The sequence below is a fragment of the Passer domesticus genome, chromosome 7 (genome assembly GCF_036417665.1).
Source record: "Passer domesticus isolate bPasDom1 chromosome 7, bPasDom1.hap1, whole genome shotgun sequence".
NCBI classification, from domain to species: domain Eukaryota; kingdom Metazoa; phylum Chordata; class Aves; order Passeriformes; family Passeridae; genus Passer; species Passer domesticus.
In genome coordinates this window covers 61,114,505-61,129,928 of record NC_087480.1, presented here as the reverse complement: position 1 = coordinate 61,129,928, position 15,424 = coordinate 61,114,505, and the positions used below count along the sequence as shown (strand labels likewise).

At 46.2% G+C, this 15,424-nt stretch overlaps 1 protein-coding gene across 2 annotated transcripts in view; it reads right to left on the bottom strand.

The window, feature by feature from the left end:
- Positions 1 to 2,430: 2,430 nt before the first annotated feature.
- LEPR (leptin receptor) overlaps positions 2,431 to 15,424 on the bottom strand; it is a 31,271-nt gene continuing 18,277 nt past the window's right edge. For both annotated transcript variants that reach the window (XM_064429157.1, XM_064429159.1), the window contains exons 9-19: positions 13,307 to 13,421; positions 11,023 to 11,222; positions 9,357 to 9,508; positions 8,976 to 9,135; positions 8,811 to 8,893; positions 8,031 to 8,247; positions 7,130 to 7,312; positions 6,515 to 6,610; positions 6,041 to 6,143; positions 5,378 to 5,453; positions 2,431 to 4,327 (exon numbers count right to left, since the gene is read on the bottom strand). In XM_064429157.1, the coding sequence (XP_064285227.1) occupies positions 3,584 to 4,327; positions 5,378 to 5,453; positions 6,041 to 6,143; positions 6,515 to 6,610; positions 7,130 to 7,312; positions 8,031 to 8,247; positions 8,811 to 8,893; positions 8,976 to 9,135; positions 9,357 to 9,508; positions 11,023 to 11,222; positions 13,307 to 13,421 (2,129 nt within the window). In that variant the 3' untranslated portion in view covers positions 2,431 to 3,583. The remainder of the gene's footprint in view (positions 4,328 to 5,377; positions 5,454 to 6,040; positions 6,144 to 6,514; positions 6,611 to 7,129; positions 7,313 to 8,030; positions 8,248 to 8,810; positions 8,894 to 8,975; positions 9,136 to 9,356; positions 9,509 to 11,022; positions 11,223 to 13,306; positions 13,422 to 15,424) is intronic.

Genomic DNA, 15,424 nt, shown 5'->3' with positions numbered 1-15,424 from the left:
CCAGAGCTGCCCACGGCTTTCCTCCAGCATCCAACCCCCCGGGCTGTCCCTCCCTCCATCCCTCGGCTTTCCCTCCATCCCCTCCCAGCAGGACTCTGCCTTTTTCCAGGAGCCATCGGGGCTGCTCTGCAGCTTCCCGGGGAGTTCTCAGAGCCGGCCCTGCCCTGCTGCTGACAGCCCTGGCACAAGCAGCTCCTGATGAGCAGGCATTAATTAGCGAGAGGCCCCACAGACAATTCCCGATTTTGTTTGGGATCATTAGCGAGCACAATGGCACCTGCCAAATCTCCCGCTTTTCCAGCCACAAGGATGCTGGGGCTTCAGTTTGGCTCTTCCTGAAAGGAATTTGGGGTTTTTTGGGTCCTTTTGGTGTGGCTGGGGCTGTGTGCCAGTGCTGCAGTGTCCTTGCCAACAGTAGGTTGCTGAAATCCCAGTGTTTTACTGGGAAAAACCAGGATGCACACCCCAAATGGATTTAATTCAAACCTCATGACAAGTTGCTTTCCCAGCAGAGGGAAGATTGGAGGAATGGAATCCTTCCTCTTGCAGAAATTCCCACCAGGAACCTGCATTTTAATTCTCTTTTCTTCAACAGGGATGACAAAATCTGGAATGTCCATGACAAAATCACGGCCTGGGTAAGGATTTGAAGGATGTATTGATCCCTTCTGAGTTTTTAAATCTGGGAATCATGGAATGGCCTGGGTTGGAAGGGACCTTAAAGACCATGGAGCTCCAAATCTCTGGCACTGGAAGTTTTTGCTGCTTCAAACATCAATCCCAGATTTAAAAAGAAAAGAAAAAAAAAAAAGGGAATTTAACTGTAGCTGCAAGTGACATGGAAAAGGGAAAATGACACATTTGATTCATTTTCTTACATAAAAGAGCTGCAGTCCTGAATACTCTTCAAAATGAATCTGCAGGATCTTAATTTGTGCTTCAGAAGCTGCACATGGTTCCTGTAATTGCTTGGTTCAAACTGAAAAAGCCTTTCCTGGTGAGCGTGAGGCCATGGCCAAAAAAATCCCATTTCTCTGCAGAATGCCCACATTCCCTGGGAATTGGCTCGGGATTGTTTGTGGCACAGGAACATTTCTGGAGAAGCAGCAACATTTTCCCTGGGAAGGAAACAGGAACTGTGCTGGGTCACTCCTGTGGCTGCTCTTGGGATGCTCCCAAATGCAATTCCAGATTTTTTTCCTCCCTCCCCATGCCCAGGGGCAGGTGAATCCCTTTGGGTCTGCCAGGCACTGACCCAGGAGTGGAGGAGACCCCTCGGAGCAGAGCTGGAGGTGAAGATCATCCCCTGAAACCCCTTTTTGCCCCAGCACAGATCCTGGCATGACCCTGTTCCCTACTTTCTCCCTGCTCCTGGTTCCTTTCCCAGCTCTCCTGCCAAGGAACCGGAGCCTGGGAGAGGCAGCAGATTCCCTGCTCCAGACATTTCCAAGGACAGCTCCTGGAACAAAGCCCCTTCCAGCCCTCCCTGGGTGACACCTGTGTCCCTTGCAGGGACAGTTCTGGAACGAGTGGCAGCTTCTTGTAGCTCCAACAAAACCTTCCTTCCCTTCCAAAATCCGCAGGCAGTGCACGTCAGCATCCCCAGCGCAGCCAGGAATGAGCCAAGGAGATTTTGCTCCTGTGGCTGCAAACACAGCAATCCCTCAGACTGGGAAAGGCCCAGCTGTGGGAAACAACCTGGGCTGAAGCTGAGGGGAAAAACAATGATGGGAAATGTTGTCCCCAGCTCCCAGTTGTCCCCAGCTCCCAGTTGTCCCCAGCTCCCAGTTGTCCCCAGCTCCCAGTTTTCCCTCCCGAGGCAGCTGCTGCCCGAGGGAGCGGCCCCGAGCCAGAGGCAGCAGATGGAGCATTCAGGATATGCAGATTTTGGCTTTCTGTGGGAGCACGGAGAGGTGAGGAGCAGGATCGAATGTCCCTCCCATCAGGATGGAAATGCCACTTTCAGGAATTATTTATGGAGCCGTGGCCTGCCCCGTGCTGTGGGGCAGGACCTGGATTTGCAGCATCCTCAGGAGCACTGGGATTGCAGATGTGGCCAGGAACAGCCTGGGAAGGGATCCAATCCCTTGGTTCTACACTCATCACACCCCAGACCTTCTCTTTTTGCTGAAGCAGCTCAGATTTGCTGTATTTCCTGCAGGATTTTTGCAGAGGAGATCCACTGGTTTTCCTGAGGAGCACCACTGCTCTGGCCATTAGGAAAATCATGGGATGGCAGTGGGAGGAGGGGCTGGGCTCCCCTAGGAGGTGAAACCTGGGAATCTGCCAGGCTCCATTGAGGAGAGACCTCCTGCACATCTCCTGAATTTTCCATGTTCCCAGGAAAGCCTTCCCTGGTCCCCCAGCTGATCATTCCCATGGTTAAGCTCCCTCTGTTCACATGGAATTACTGGGAAAGGACTGGGCAGGTCAAAATCAACATCAGCTTTTTATTTCTGGAGAAAGATTACCTTCAAGCACAACCAAATAATTTTTCTGGACACTTCCATGAAAGGATCATTCCATTCTCCAGAGAACTGCGCTCTCCTGTCCTTCCCAACAGCAGGAAGTGAATCCTAAATCCAGCATCCATCAGAGCTTTAGCCTGGAATGCCACAGGAGCCTGCAGTTCATCTCCAACCACAGTGACAAGTCTTGGTTCCTAACACAAAACAAGTTTGAATTCCTCACCCCACACAAGAACATCGGATCTGTGCCACATCCAGCACCAAAGAGCCCCACAGGAGCCAGGCCAGCAGCTTAACAAAACCCAGCAGTGGGGTTTTGTGTTAAACTGGGCTTAAATTCACCCTTGCTTTGGTTTTTAACATCAGTTTTGCCCTGTGGTTTTGTCTCTCTGACAGAAATATATTCTTTGGAATACACGATAAATTCATCCTCCTTCACTCCTCAAAATAGTTCTCTGAAAAGGCAGGTGTAGAAAAATATTTATGAACTATGAAGTAAAACAAAAAAAAATAGCTTTGGCTTGCAAATAGGTGTGGGCTTGTTTTCCTGCTTCTTCCAGAAAATGCAGGCCTGATTTACTCCCACCTGAGGCTTCCTGGCAGGTTGTAAAGGCAAAGTGACTTCTCCAAGGCCATACAGAGAGGTTGGATCCCTCTCAAAATGCAGGGTCCTTGGATCCAGTTCCTGTCTTTTCTCCCGTGGAATCTTAGGAAAGAGCTTGGGAAGAGATGTCAGTGTAAAACTCGCCATTTGGAATCTTGTGCTCAACAATAAAATGTGGATACTTTAAATACATCATTTAATCCAGTTAATGGAGAGACAGGAATTTGGATCCTCCTCCTCTTCCTGCAGTACCCTGAGCCTTTCCCTCCTTGATCCATTCCTTGCACCCACGTCCAGGCTGACTCAATGTCACAAATCACCCCCAGGGAAATGGCCCATTCCAGCTTTTCTCCCTCAGAAATATTCCAGGCCACGGATCAGCTCTGTCACCCCTGGGGGCTCCAGGTGAAGCCCAAAACCAGAACAAGCTGGGTAAATCAAGAGGGGGAAATGGGGGAATGCATCAACACCTGGAAAAACTTCCAGAATATTGAATTTTGGGGTGATTCTGTCACTTTTTCTCCGTGGCCTCGTGCCCTTTGGCTGTAGCCATCCGGAACTGTGGAACATAGGGAACGGTGCCTCTAGGCTTGAGGCTGCTTTGGATAAACTCCTTGGCGCTGGCTGGGATGTGCTGGAGAACGTCCCCCTCCGTGAGCAGAGCCGTGCTGCCTGCCAGGAGAGTGTCCCTGTGTCCTTTGTGCACGGCTGTTATCCCGAGGTAACAGGGGCTCCGCTCGGCGCTGCCGGGCAAAGCCGCGTCCGAAGGCCCCGAGAACCCCTCCGAGGACACCAGGGACAGAGCCCTGCTGGGCTGGGAGCCCGGGAGCAGCACTGCCCCGCTCCCAGCCTCCCAAGCACCACTGGAGAAGGCCCCCAGGACTATGGGATGCTCCCCTGGGAAGCAGCCACCCCAAGAGCTCCTCGGGCTGGTTTTCCGCCGGCACGGCCCGCTGGAGGGGCAGCTGCTGATGACAGTGGAGTACCTGAGGTCACCCTGGGCCGTGCCTGCCCCTTCCTGGCAGCTCCTGCACAAGCTGCTGCTCTGGAAGTGGCTGCTGGAGCACGCCGAGTCACATTCCGAGTCCTGGGGGGGTGGAAACGTGGAGTTGATTGCTAAAAAATCCCCTGGTTCTTCTCTTCCCGAGGTTTTGGTGATGCTGATGTCTTCCAGCACCATCTCTGCCTCCAGGAGAAGGGGCTCACATGACATTGGCTCGGGGTGCTTGGCAAAGAGATGCTCCAGAGTCTCAGGCTGGAAGAAAAGAGGGATTTTAATGCTCATTTATTATGGAACTGCTTTATTTCACTCTCCAGGTTTTATGGATCACAGCACCCAACACCAAAGGTCGTTCCCAGGAGCCTGGAATTTTGCCACATCGAGTTCACACATTGTTTTTTAAGAATTTATAGCTGAAAATCCTCCATGACAAAATTTCCTCAGCAGATTTACCATTGACACATCAGCTGAAGGAACTTTCCCTGCTGGGATTGGATTGTCCAGGTTAAATTCAGCCTTTCCATAGGATTTTTGGAGCATTCCCACCTGAGTAGCAGCTGCATGTTTGAACTGAGTGAAACTCCTCTGTTTGGGAGAAATGTAGGATTTACCATTCCTAATAAATGCAGATGTAAATTATCCACCAGCATGAACTGACAGCAGCACAAGAGCTTCAAAAGAAAATTCTCTTGTATTTCCTAATGAATTCAGGACAAAACAGATAAACCCAGGTTTTCTGTGGATTAACAAACCATGTTTTACAGCAGGAAAGCTGCCAAAATAATGAGGAAAATGTCAAAATACTCAGAGTTGTGGGAAATCAGAGCAAAGAGTAAAACTCCTGGGCTCTACTCAGTCCAGACTCACTGTTGGTGACACCTGGGCCCTGAATTTGGAGTTTTCCCACACAAATCCAGCACCTTCCCACATCAAAATGAACAGGGAGCTTTTAAACAATGAAAATAACATTTTTTTCCTCATGCATGTGGTTTATCCCTGAGGGAGATGTTTGTGTCCCTTTCCCTCTCCATGGACACCACAGCAAACACAGATCAAACCCCTCCCAGCCAAGGCCAAGGCTGTTTTGGCAAAGGCCACCATCTGTCACCTATTAAAAACTGGTATTTCTCAGTTTATTAACAGTTTATCATTAAAAGCAGATATTTTTCACATCCAATGCATAATCCACAGGCCTGGGAACCTCTGGATGGAGCCAGAGGGGTGAAGGGGGCTGGGTTTTCACTGGAGACAGAGCTGGAACAACAGCCCTGGGTGGAGGCAGCAGCAGCCCAGGGAAATACAAACCTGCTGGAAATTAACTCCTTGTGCCCACGAGCAGTTCTTGGGGTTGGGAACATCCTCCCAGAGCAGCTTCTTCATCCTGAAATGTCAGGGAAAAGCTGGAGTTGGTGCTGCTCCCACTGTGCTGGGAAGGACTCTCTGCCATTGCATTTATCCACAGCACTGTGGCCATGAAACAATCATTGGAGAGATGAGAAATGGCCCAAATTGAACCCAAACCATACAGAAGGGACATTCCAGGTGGCAGTTTGGGAAAATATAAAGGGTGCAGTCTGTGCTGAATGGCCACAAGCCACAGGGCTTAAAGGGGTCCAGGAGAGCTGGAGAGGGACTGGGGACAAGGGATGGAGGGACAGGACACAGGGAATGGCTGCAAGCTGGAAAAGGGGGATTTAGATGGGATATTGGGAAGGAATTCCTGGCTGGCAGGGTGGGGAGGGGCTGGGATGGAATTCCCAGAGCAGCTGTGGCTGCCCCTGGATCCCTGGCAGTGCCCAAGGCCAGGCTGGAGCACCTGGGACAGTGGGAGGTGTCCCTGGGGTGGCCCTGGATGGGCTTTAAGGTCCCTCCCAACCCAAACCAGTGTGGGGCTCTGTGACACCAGCTCAGCAGAGCGGCCCCAGTGCAGCTGCAGCCACTGGGGTTTGGATGGCAGGAACGAGGTACCTTTGGTGCGAAACCAGCAACGCTCCCAGCAGCAGAACTGAGGAGGAGAAAACAATGGGCAGCACCACGTGCAGGCTGCCACTCTGCCCAGGCTCAAATCCCCCTGGAAATAAAGGAGTTCAGCTATTAATGCAGCAAAGTGATTTGTCTGGCAGCAAATAGTTGGCAACAGGGAAATAACAAACAGTAGAAACAACAGCTTAGATGGGGAAATAACCTTGAGCAACAGTTTTATTGCACATGGACAAACCTTTCCTTTGGGAACAAACAGACAAAAAGGAATTATTTAAATAGGAGTTTAATCCTCACTCAGCTCAGCCCACAGAGAGTTTTCAAATTAAAGCTGTTCACTGTTTGTAGATACATTACAGTGACTTTATTGCCACTTTTTTTTTTTCAGGTAAGACAGAGATTTTACACTTCAAGATCACTTTTACTTCATAAAAAAACAGGGGAAAAGCTCCTGTCAGTCACCTTTGGCAAACTGATCCGTGGCTCTGGCTTTGCCAACTCCTCCAGCAAACACAGGGTAGAGGCTGAACTGGTACTTCTCAATCAGGATGAAGTGATCTGCAAAGGGGAAATCAGCCTTTGGAACCCACTGTCATCCAGTTCTTAAACAATCCCCTCCACAGAGCCTCCGGGCACAGACCAGAGCTCAGATCAGCCCGGAGAGGGCAATAATGGATCCATCTTTTACAGATCCCTACTTCAATATCCCAGGACTCAAGCTATTATCCCAGCATTATTCTGTCATGGAATGAACACCTTATGGAGCTCCTGTGATAATTTCCAGGAGTAAAGTCAAAATGCAAAGGAAATGCAGATATTCATTTGAATAATTAGCTGGTGTGTTCAATATTCCAGAACTAATTTTATTGTCTTGCCACAAAATGAACTCACTCCAGAGCTTAAAGTGATTATTAATGCAACAGGCAATCCTCTAATGAGCATCAAAATTTGGTTTATTGGTCAATAAATGTGATTAGAAACAGGCAAGGGGAAAAAGGGCTCAGAGCTCAGAAATTCCACATTTTTCTGTTCCACACCAATTAACAGCACAAATTATATTTTCAAGCACACACTCACCATAAATGAAATATTTCCTGAGATTTGGAGGAACCCGCAGCCATTTCACCTGCTCCTCTTTGTTCAGGTTCCTCCACTCAATCACAAAGGATTTTATCCCAGGGATTTGGGGGGAGAGACTCCAAACCACAACCACACAGGTGCTGTTCACCAGGTAAGCACTCAGGGATTGCACAGCATCCACTGGGGAAACAGGGAAAACACCTGGCACACACATCCCATAAACTACTAAAGTGTCACCACTTTAATTGCCTTTTGAATAATAAAGCCAGATAATAATCAGCAGAGAGGTTTATCCTTCAAGCCACCAAAAATTTGGATTACACTAAACCAGTCCCAAGCACAAACAGATCAAGTTTCTTGCAGACATCAAATATCCCAGTTCTCACCTGCAATTCCTCAATTATCCTTAACCGAAAAATTAAAAATTCCTGAATTCTCAGGAATAAATTAAGCAGAGTGCAGCCAAATCCAGGAATTTGCTCAGGAAGTTGAGCAGGAATTGCTGCTCAGGAAGTCTGAGGGTTCTGTACCCTGGCAGCCCAAAACACGACCACATCTCATTTTGGAGACAACAAAACATTCCCCAGCAGGAACACTGGCTGTTCCCAAAACAAAGGAGATGAAAGATCAGTTCTCCAGCAGGATTTTGTTTTTCTTTGTTTAATTACTTTATATTTTATTAATGAAGACAGCCCAGTGACAACTTCTTTCCCATCCCAAAAATCACAGGATTTTCATGAAGGAAATCTGAGTTTCCCAACAGCTCTGTTGGTGCTGAATGTATCCCCATAAAGCAGTCCTTATTCCAATAGAGGGAATTTTATCCCAAAGAAAGCTTTCCCCATGAACACCACCAGGATTCCTGGCATTTCCCACATCCCCCCACGGCTGCTCTTACCTGTGCTCATTTGCTGGGAGAGAGTTAAATCAGAATTAATCGCAGAGATTCCAACTGAGTTCATGGCTAAGATGGTGACAGTGTGGGTTGGCTCCATCCACGGGAAAGTCCAGCTGGTGCCATGAGCCACAGACTCCTCCCAGGAGGTGTTCCCTGGGGTCTGGTGCTTTATGATGTACCTGCTCACGCTGCACAACGCGTCACTCTGCACCAGGGGCTGCAGCAATTAATTCATGGCCATTAATGCCTGAATTCCATCTGATTCCCAGAGCAAAGGTTGTTTGGGCAGCTCCAATTTTAAGAAACAGGACCCAATAAAGATATTCTGGCTGCTGTCTTTTTCGCCAAGGACTGGAGTCCTTTTAAAGGGTTCATTTCCCTCTCTCTGGGCTGACTCTCACTCCCTCTCTTCCTAGCAAAGAGAAGTGAAGGAACAGGAGAACCAAACTTTCAGATTCCCACAACAATTCCCTAATTTACACATTTTTCAGGGTTCAAACCCCAGAGCAGCACATAAGCAAACAGGAATGGGCACTGAGGGATTTTTTCCTGTCCTGCATTAACATTTTAAGGCAAAGAAGGCAAAACCATCTCCCATTTACCCCGGAATTCCCACCAGGATTCACCTCTTGCCTCTAGGATGAGCCAAGCAATTGTCAGGAGCACAGAAAAAGGCAAATCCCAATTCCCACAAGCCTCGTGTGCCTGTCAGACTCCCCTTCTGGCAACCCCACCTGGTTTTAGGACCACAGGGAAAGCCCCAAACGCAGCTGCTCCCACCTTCCACAGGAGTGTAACATTCCTCCGCTTCCTTGCTGGATCCTCAGAAACGATCCTCCAAAATTCCGGGCCCCGCAAGGGAGCTGCAAAACAACAATTTGGGAGGGGCAGTCAGAGCTGAGCGTGGCGAGTCCCAGCCCTGAGGCTGCCCCGGGAAGCACAGACCTCTGATGTCCCGAAGGAGGGTTTGGGCTGCTCTGCTCCAGTCGCTCCAGTAGCCGGATCCTTGCAGCTCCCTGCAGCGCACCTGCACCACGTACTCCACACAGGGCTGCTCCACCTGGATCACAGCCCAGCTGCCTGCAGCCTCTGGGACTTCGTAGAGCTGGGACAGAAGGGAAAAAGTCACAGTGAGGACAAAGGGATGTTTAGGCAGCTCTTCGAGTCAAAATTCCTGAAAATGAATCCCATGGCGAAGCGGGATCGTGAGGACACTGCAAATGTTTTTGCATTTTGTGATTTCCCCCGTGGATAAACTCCATAAAAACCAGCTCCACACCACAGCAGTGCAATGACCCCTGCTCCAGGCCAGATGAACAGACATACCTGCCACGGGCTGTCCTCCCTGCTCCCTGGATTCCAGCGGATCTGGAACGTCAGATCCCTGCTGGCAAAGACAGGCGGGCTCCAGCTCACGTTCAGCAGCCCTGCGCTCCTGGTGAGCTCTGCTCCCACGCTGGAAGGGGGCAGAGGCTTCACTGGAAAGTGGGAAAATTAAAACATTATTGCAACGTCTGCACTGGCACTTCCCAATAAATCAAAGCATGGATGGCTTCTCCTTGTCCTGAGCGTGGTGGGTAACACAAGGCCTCTGCTATTCCAGGGAAAGCAGGACTGGAAACACAGAATCCACGGGAATCTTTCCAGGTATTTCATTTTCATTTAAAGCACTACAGATTATTTTGTGCTGGCACTTGCCACCTGCCCTGGGATAAAGAGCAGAAGAGAGAGCCTGGCAATAAATCCTGAGGTTTAGGTTGGATATTTGGGAAAGTTTCTCCATGGGAAGGGTGGTCAGGCACGGAAACAGCTGCCAGGGCAGTGCTGGGTCCCCATTCCCGCAGGGATTAAAAACCCTGTGGATGTGGCACTTGGGGACACGGTCAGTGGTGGCCTTGGCACCTGGGAATGGTTGGATTCCATGCTCTCCAGGGGCTTTTCCAACCTTAGCAGTTCCATGATTCCATTATTTCAGTGGGGTCACCCCTGCAGAAAGCAGCAGCTCCTGTAAAGGCTGGGGACAGACATTGTGCAGTGATCGATGGAAATGTTTTTATTTTATTAATTGGAAATTCCCCCCAGATCCAGCTGCTCCAGAACAGGAATCCCCCCAAACCCTTGTTTGTTAATCAAGCCAAATTGAAATAAACTTACTTGGGATAATCAGATGTGAATGAGGAGAAAGCAACAACTAAAAATAAATATTTTTTTTATTTTGGATAGTGCTGGAATGGGTTTGCTTTGCTTTACTACAATACAGAGCACCCTGCATCCAGGATAAATCATTCCATCCACTATCACCACATAACAAATGGATTTTATAATTCTATAACTCGAATTTCTTCCATAACTATATAACTCTAATTAATTTCATAATTATATAAATGGAATTTATTTCATGTATCACCTCTGGGATCCAGCTGCGCTGTTTGCTCTCACCCATGTTCACATTTATTTCCAAAAATACCCAGTGAATTCTCTGTCACAGAGCAGATAAGAAAAGGTGATTTGCACATTTTGGAGTTTTTAGAACACCCAAACACTGCTTCTGCCTGTTGTTTTTAACCAAATTTCAGTGCTCTGTGTGTCACAAAATGTTGCAGCAGCAAGGAAGAGCATGGACAGATTTTAAATGGGTTTATAACTGTGTAAATAATACACTGTAAAAATAATTTTTAAAAACTGTGCAAATAATATTGGAGTATAAACTAATTAATTGAAGACAAATCAATCTGAAAAATTAAATAATCAACACCTTAAAAATGAGCTTCATTTTGCCATATAACACTTGCATTTTCTGTACAGTGAATAACAGGCAGAAATGGATGCTTCATTTAAAATCCTGTATGGAAATAACACTTAAACCAATTTTTCTTTAAGGTAATATCAAAACTCTCATGTTTTTATTGAAAACCTGTGGAAAAATTCTTTCCCTGCACCATTTAAAAATCCAGAGGCACAAAGGAAGAGAGATTCATGGATCTTGACCTACCCACATCTGCTGGGATGACACAGACTGGGGAGGATTGCAGGGTTCCCAGGAAGTGTTTAAACTCTATCCACAGGGTATATCCAGACAGCAGGAAAATGGGCTGGAATGTGCACTCGTAGGAATGGTTCCTCTGCAAAAGGCATTCTTTCACCTCGGAGTTTGGAGGTGGGCTTGGAAAGTCAGAGCAGTAAATCTGGCTCCTTAAAAGAGGGAAAAAAAAAACCCAAACCACATTCAGTTGATGCATTGCAAGTGTAAATCTGGAGGGAATTAAAAGGAATGGAGGCATTGCAATGGCCTGGGATTCTGAGGATTATTTGGATCTTGAACGTGGATCTGCACTGAAGGGATAAAAAACATTTCAGTGTCACTCCTCAGAGCTTTGGCTCTGGAAAAAGCAGGACACACAACAAAAGCAGCAGGTACAACAAGAGAAGGCAGCTCCAAATCCTCATCAATTGTGGGATTTTAGGGATTGGCAATGAACACAGCAAGGCAAATCTGCCAAGAATTGACTCCAGTCAGGAATGACTTCCAAAATCCCAACTGGCATCCAGGGGGAAGCTGCCACAGAGACCCACTGAGGTCTCCAGGAGATGGAAATCCCACCAAAACATCAACTCTGGATTAAAAAGCCCATGTCCAGTTATCACACCTGGCAAGAGAAGAGATGAGCCCTGGACTCTGGACAAAATGTAACTGGATAAATCCTTGGAGTGGGAATTTTTCAGCTTTCTCCTCAGACCTGTGAGGAGAGGGGCTGGAGGGGGTGTGAGTTACTCAGAGGAACCACCAGGGCTACACTGGGCTGGAGCTCCCTCTTTGTGCCCCAGGATTAAAGCAGTGCCTGGTGCTTTGGGGGCTGGGATTGGAGCATTCCCTGCTCCCACAGGATGATCCCTCTGGAGCTGTTCCTCACTGCCTGCAGAGGAGGATGTAGGAACAACCCAAGCAAAACAAACCCCCACAGCCAGAGCATCAGCACAGCAGTGCTGCTCTCCAGCTCCTAAAGGGAACAGCAGCAGGAATTTTACTGCATTTCCCTCTCAGGTCTTACTCTGAACAAATAACCACAAAAACCAGAACAAAAAGAAGGATCAGCAGCATCTGGGAAGGATTTGCAGGCAGTGGTAATGTCACCGTTTGATCTTGCAGGAACACGAACAAATCTCCACATTATCACCTCCTACTAGAAAATGACATTTTTAGCTAAACCTGAACAGTGAGGAAGTGGGAATAAAAGCCACGATGAGCAGCATGGGGTTTATTCCCAGCTCCCTGCCAGCAGTGCCCTCATTAGATTCATATTTGTGAAGGCAGAGTAAACAAAAGCTAGCTCAGCACTCAGCCAGCCATTAATCCTGCCCCAAAAGGCTCCACTTGAACTTTCCAGCATTCCAGTTATTCCTTCAGTCCACAAAACCCTGGGAAACATTCACCTGGGCACCAGGATCACTCAGAACTCCAGCAGAGAAGACAGGCTGCCTTTCCAAAGGATTAGGCAGGGCTGATGGAAGCTGTTGGCCAAAATTTCTGCATCTCCAGCCCAGCAGAGCAGTAAAATTATGGATTTTTTGCCTCAGGAAGAGCTGTCTGAGCGGAAACCCTCAACATATCAGGGATGGAATGGGATGAGCTTTGAGGTCCCTCCCAGCCCAAACCAGTCTGGGATTCTGGGAATTGCTGCAGTCCCAGCTGCTGCCTTCACAAAGCAGCATTCCCTTCACCTGCTAAGGTCTGGCTCTCCAAGCAAGGCTTTTTTCCCACCTTGGAATGAGTTTGTCTCATCCTCTATTTTAACCTGTGTGTATGTAGGAAAAAAAAATACAGAAATATAGAAAAATCAAAGACTGAGTGGAGACCTCAGGAGGCCTCAAGTCCCATCTCAGACTCAGAGCAGAGTTAAATTCAGAGCAGATGGAGCTGCCAGGAGCTGAGAGGCTCCAAGAGCAGGGATTCTACAGCTCCCCCAGGCCAGGCATTCCCACTGGGAATGGGCTTTTCCCTTAGTTCCTTACAACTTGTAGGTAGGAGCAAGTAGAATAATTTTTTATCTAATCCAAGAAATCTTCTTGAAGAGAACTGGCTGCCAAACAGGTTGAAAAATGCTGAAAAACCTCATAAATAAGATCTGTTCCACACTCAGCTATCTCTGGTTCCCTTCCTGCACACAGACTAAAGAATCTGTTAGTTCTATAATTACATTTCTCCAGAATTCTTTGATACTAAAATATTTTGAGCAGTGCTTTCCAAACATGAAAAGAGAATTAAAATGCACCCATACCTGTGATATCTTAACTGCAGACTGCCCAGGAGCAAGGTGGTTGGGTTTGCAGACCACCTGCAAGTCATTTTAGTCAGGTATCCATCAGTCTCACAGGAGATATTAAAATCCATGTCTAATTAAAAGGCATGAAAAGCTTAATTAATAAGACACAATGGCTGCTACAAAAAAAAAAAAAAAAAACCAAAAACAAAAAGAGTGAGGAATTTTTGATGTAATTTGAGATGGGAGTTTTGAACTGGTTTTGATGATGTTTATTTTTTTATCTTCCACATAAGTAAGAAAAGTGAGTTCAGCTCACATCCTTACAGCATAGTCTAAAAAGTCACGTATCTCTTAGTTACAAGACTTTTTGAGGAGTTATTGACTAACAAAACACTACTAACAAAAATATTTATGTTTTCGACTCAATCTTTAGATATTTTGTCTCATGCTACAGTGTAAGCTTTCTTAACTAATCATGTTATAACACACAAACTGCACTGTAAATTTCTTGTTTATCTTTATAACTACTTTTATTTTTTCCATATCCTACACTCCAAAATTGTAAACCTTACTTAGCATGTCTTTAAACTATAAATCCACATCCTTGCTTCTCACACTTCAGTTTAGAAACTTTTTCCAAAGCCTTAAATCAAATCTTGTGTTTAATTCTGAGCTCTAACTTACAAACCCAAAGTTCTGAGAATTCCCTACATTTCAAATTCCGACACAAAATGAAACAAAAACAAAAAACCCAAAACACCCAACAAAAAAAACCCCAAAAAATCCAAAACCCAAAAAGGAAACAAACAAAAAAACCACAAAACCCCACAAACAAACAAACACCCCAAAAACAATAACAAAAAGAACAACAAAAATGAAAAAAAAAGGGAAAACAACAAAAAGCCAAGGGAATAAGTGTATTTTAAAAGGGAATATTCCATCCTTGCTGTGAAAATGCCCAAAGGAGAATGGGAAATGCCCTGGAGCCTCACCTACTACATAGAATTTGGCGTATCAAGAAAAAAGGAAAAAACCAAAAAGCCAAGGGCAATAAGTGTATTTAAATGGGAATATTCCCTCTTTGCTATGACAATGCCCAGGGGAGAATGGGAAGAGCCCTGCAGCCTCACCTACTACATAGAACTCGGTGTATCAATAACAGCAACAACAAAACAAACAAAAAAAAACCCCAAAAAACCAACAACAACAACAAAAAAAAAAGGCAAGGGCAATAAGTGCATTTTAAATGGGAATATTGCCTCCTTGCTGTGACAAAATGGGAAGTGCCCTGCAGCCTCACCTACTACACAGAATTCTGCATATCAATAACAAAAAAAAAAGGAAAACAACAAAAAAGCCAAGGTAAATAAGGTCAATAAATGGGAATATTCCATCTTTGCTATGACAATGCCCAGGGGAGAATGGGAAATGCCCTGGAGCCTCACCTATTACCTAGAATTCGGTGTATCAAAAAGAAAACAAAACAAAACAAAACAAAAAAAAACCCCCACAAACAAACAAACAAACAAACAACAAAAAAAACCAAAGAAACCACAAAAACCCAAAAAAACAAAAAAAAGGAAAAAACCAAAAAGCCAAGGGCAATAAGTGTATTTAAATGGGAATATTCCTTCCTTGCTATTACAATGCCCAAGGGAGAATGGGAAGAGCCCTGCAGCCTCACCTCCTACGTAGAACTCTGTGTATCAACAACAACAACAACAACAACAACAACAAAAAGCCAAGGGCAATAAGTGCATTTTACATGGGAATATTCCCTCCTTGCTATGACAACACCCTAAGGAGAATGGGAGAATGGGAAGTGCCCTGGAGCCTCACCTATTACCTAGAATTCGGTGTATCAAAAAGAAAAAAAAAACAACCAAAAAACAAAAAAAAAAAGGAAAAAAACAAAAAGCCAAGGGCAATAAGTGTATTTAAATGGGAATATTCCTTCCTTGCTATTACAATGCCCAGGGGAGAATGGGAAGAGCCCTGCAGCCTCACCTATTACATAGAACTCGGTGTATCAACAACAAACAAACAAACAAAAAAAACCCCAACAACAACAACAACAACAAAACAAACAAAGAAAAACCAGAAAGCCAAGGGCAATAAGCATATTTTAAATGG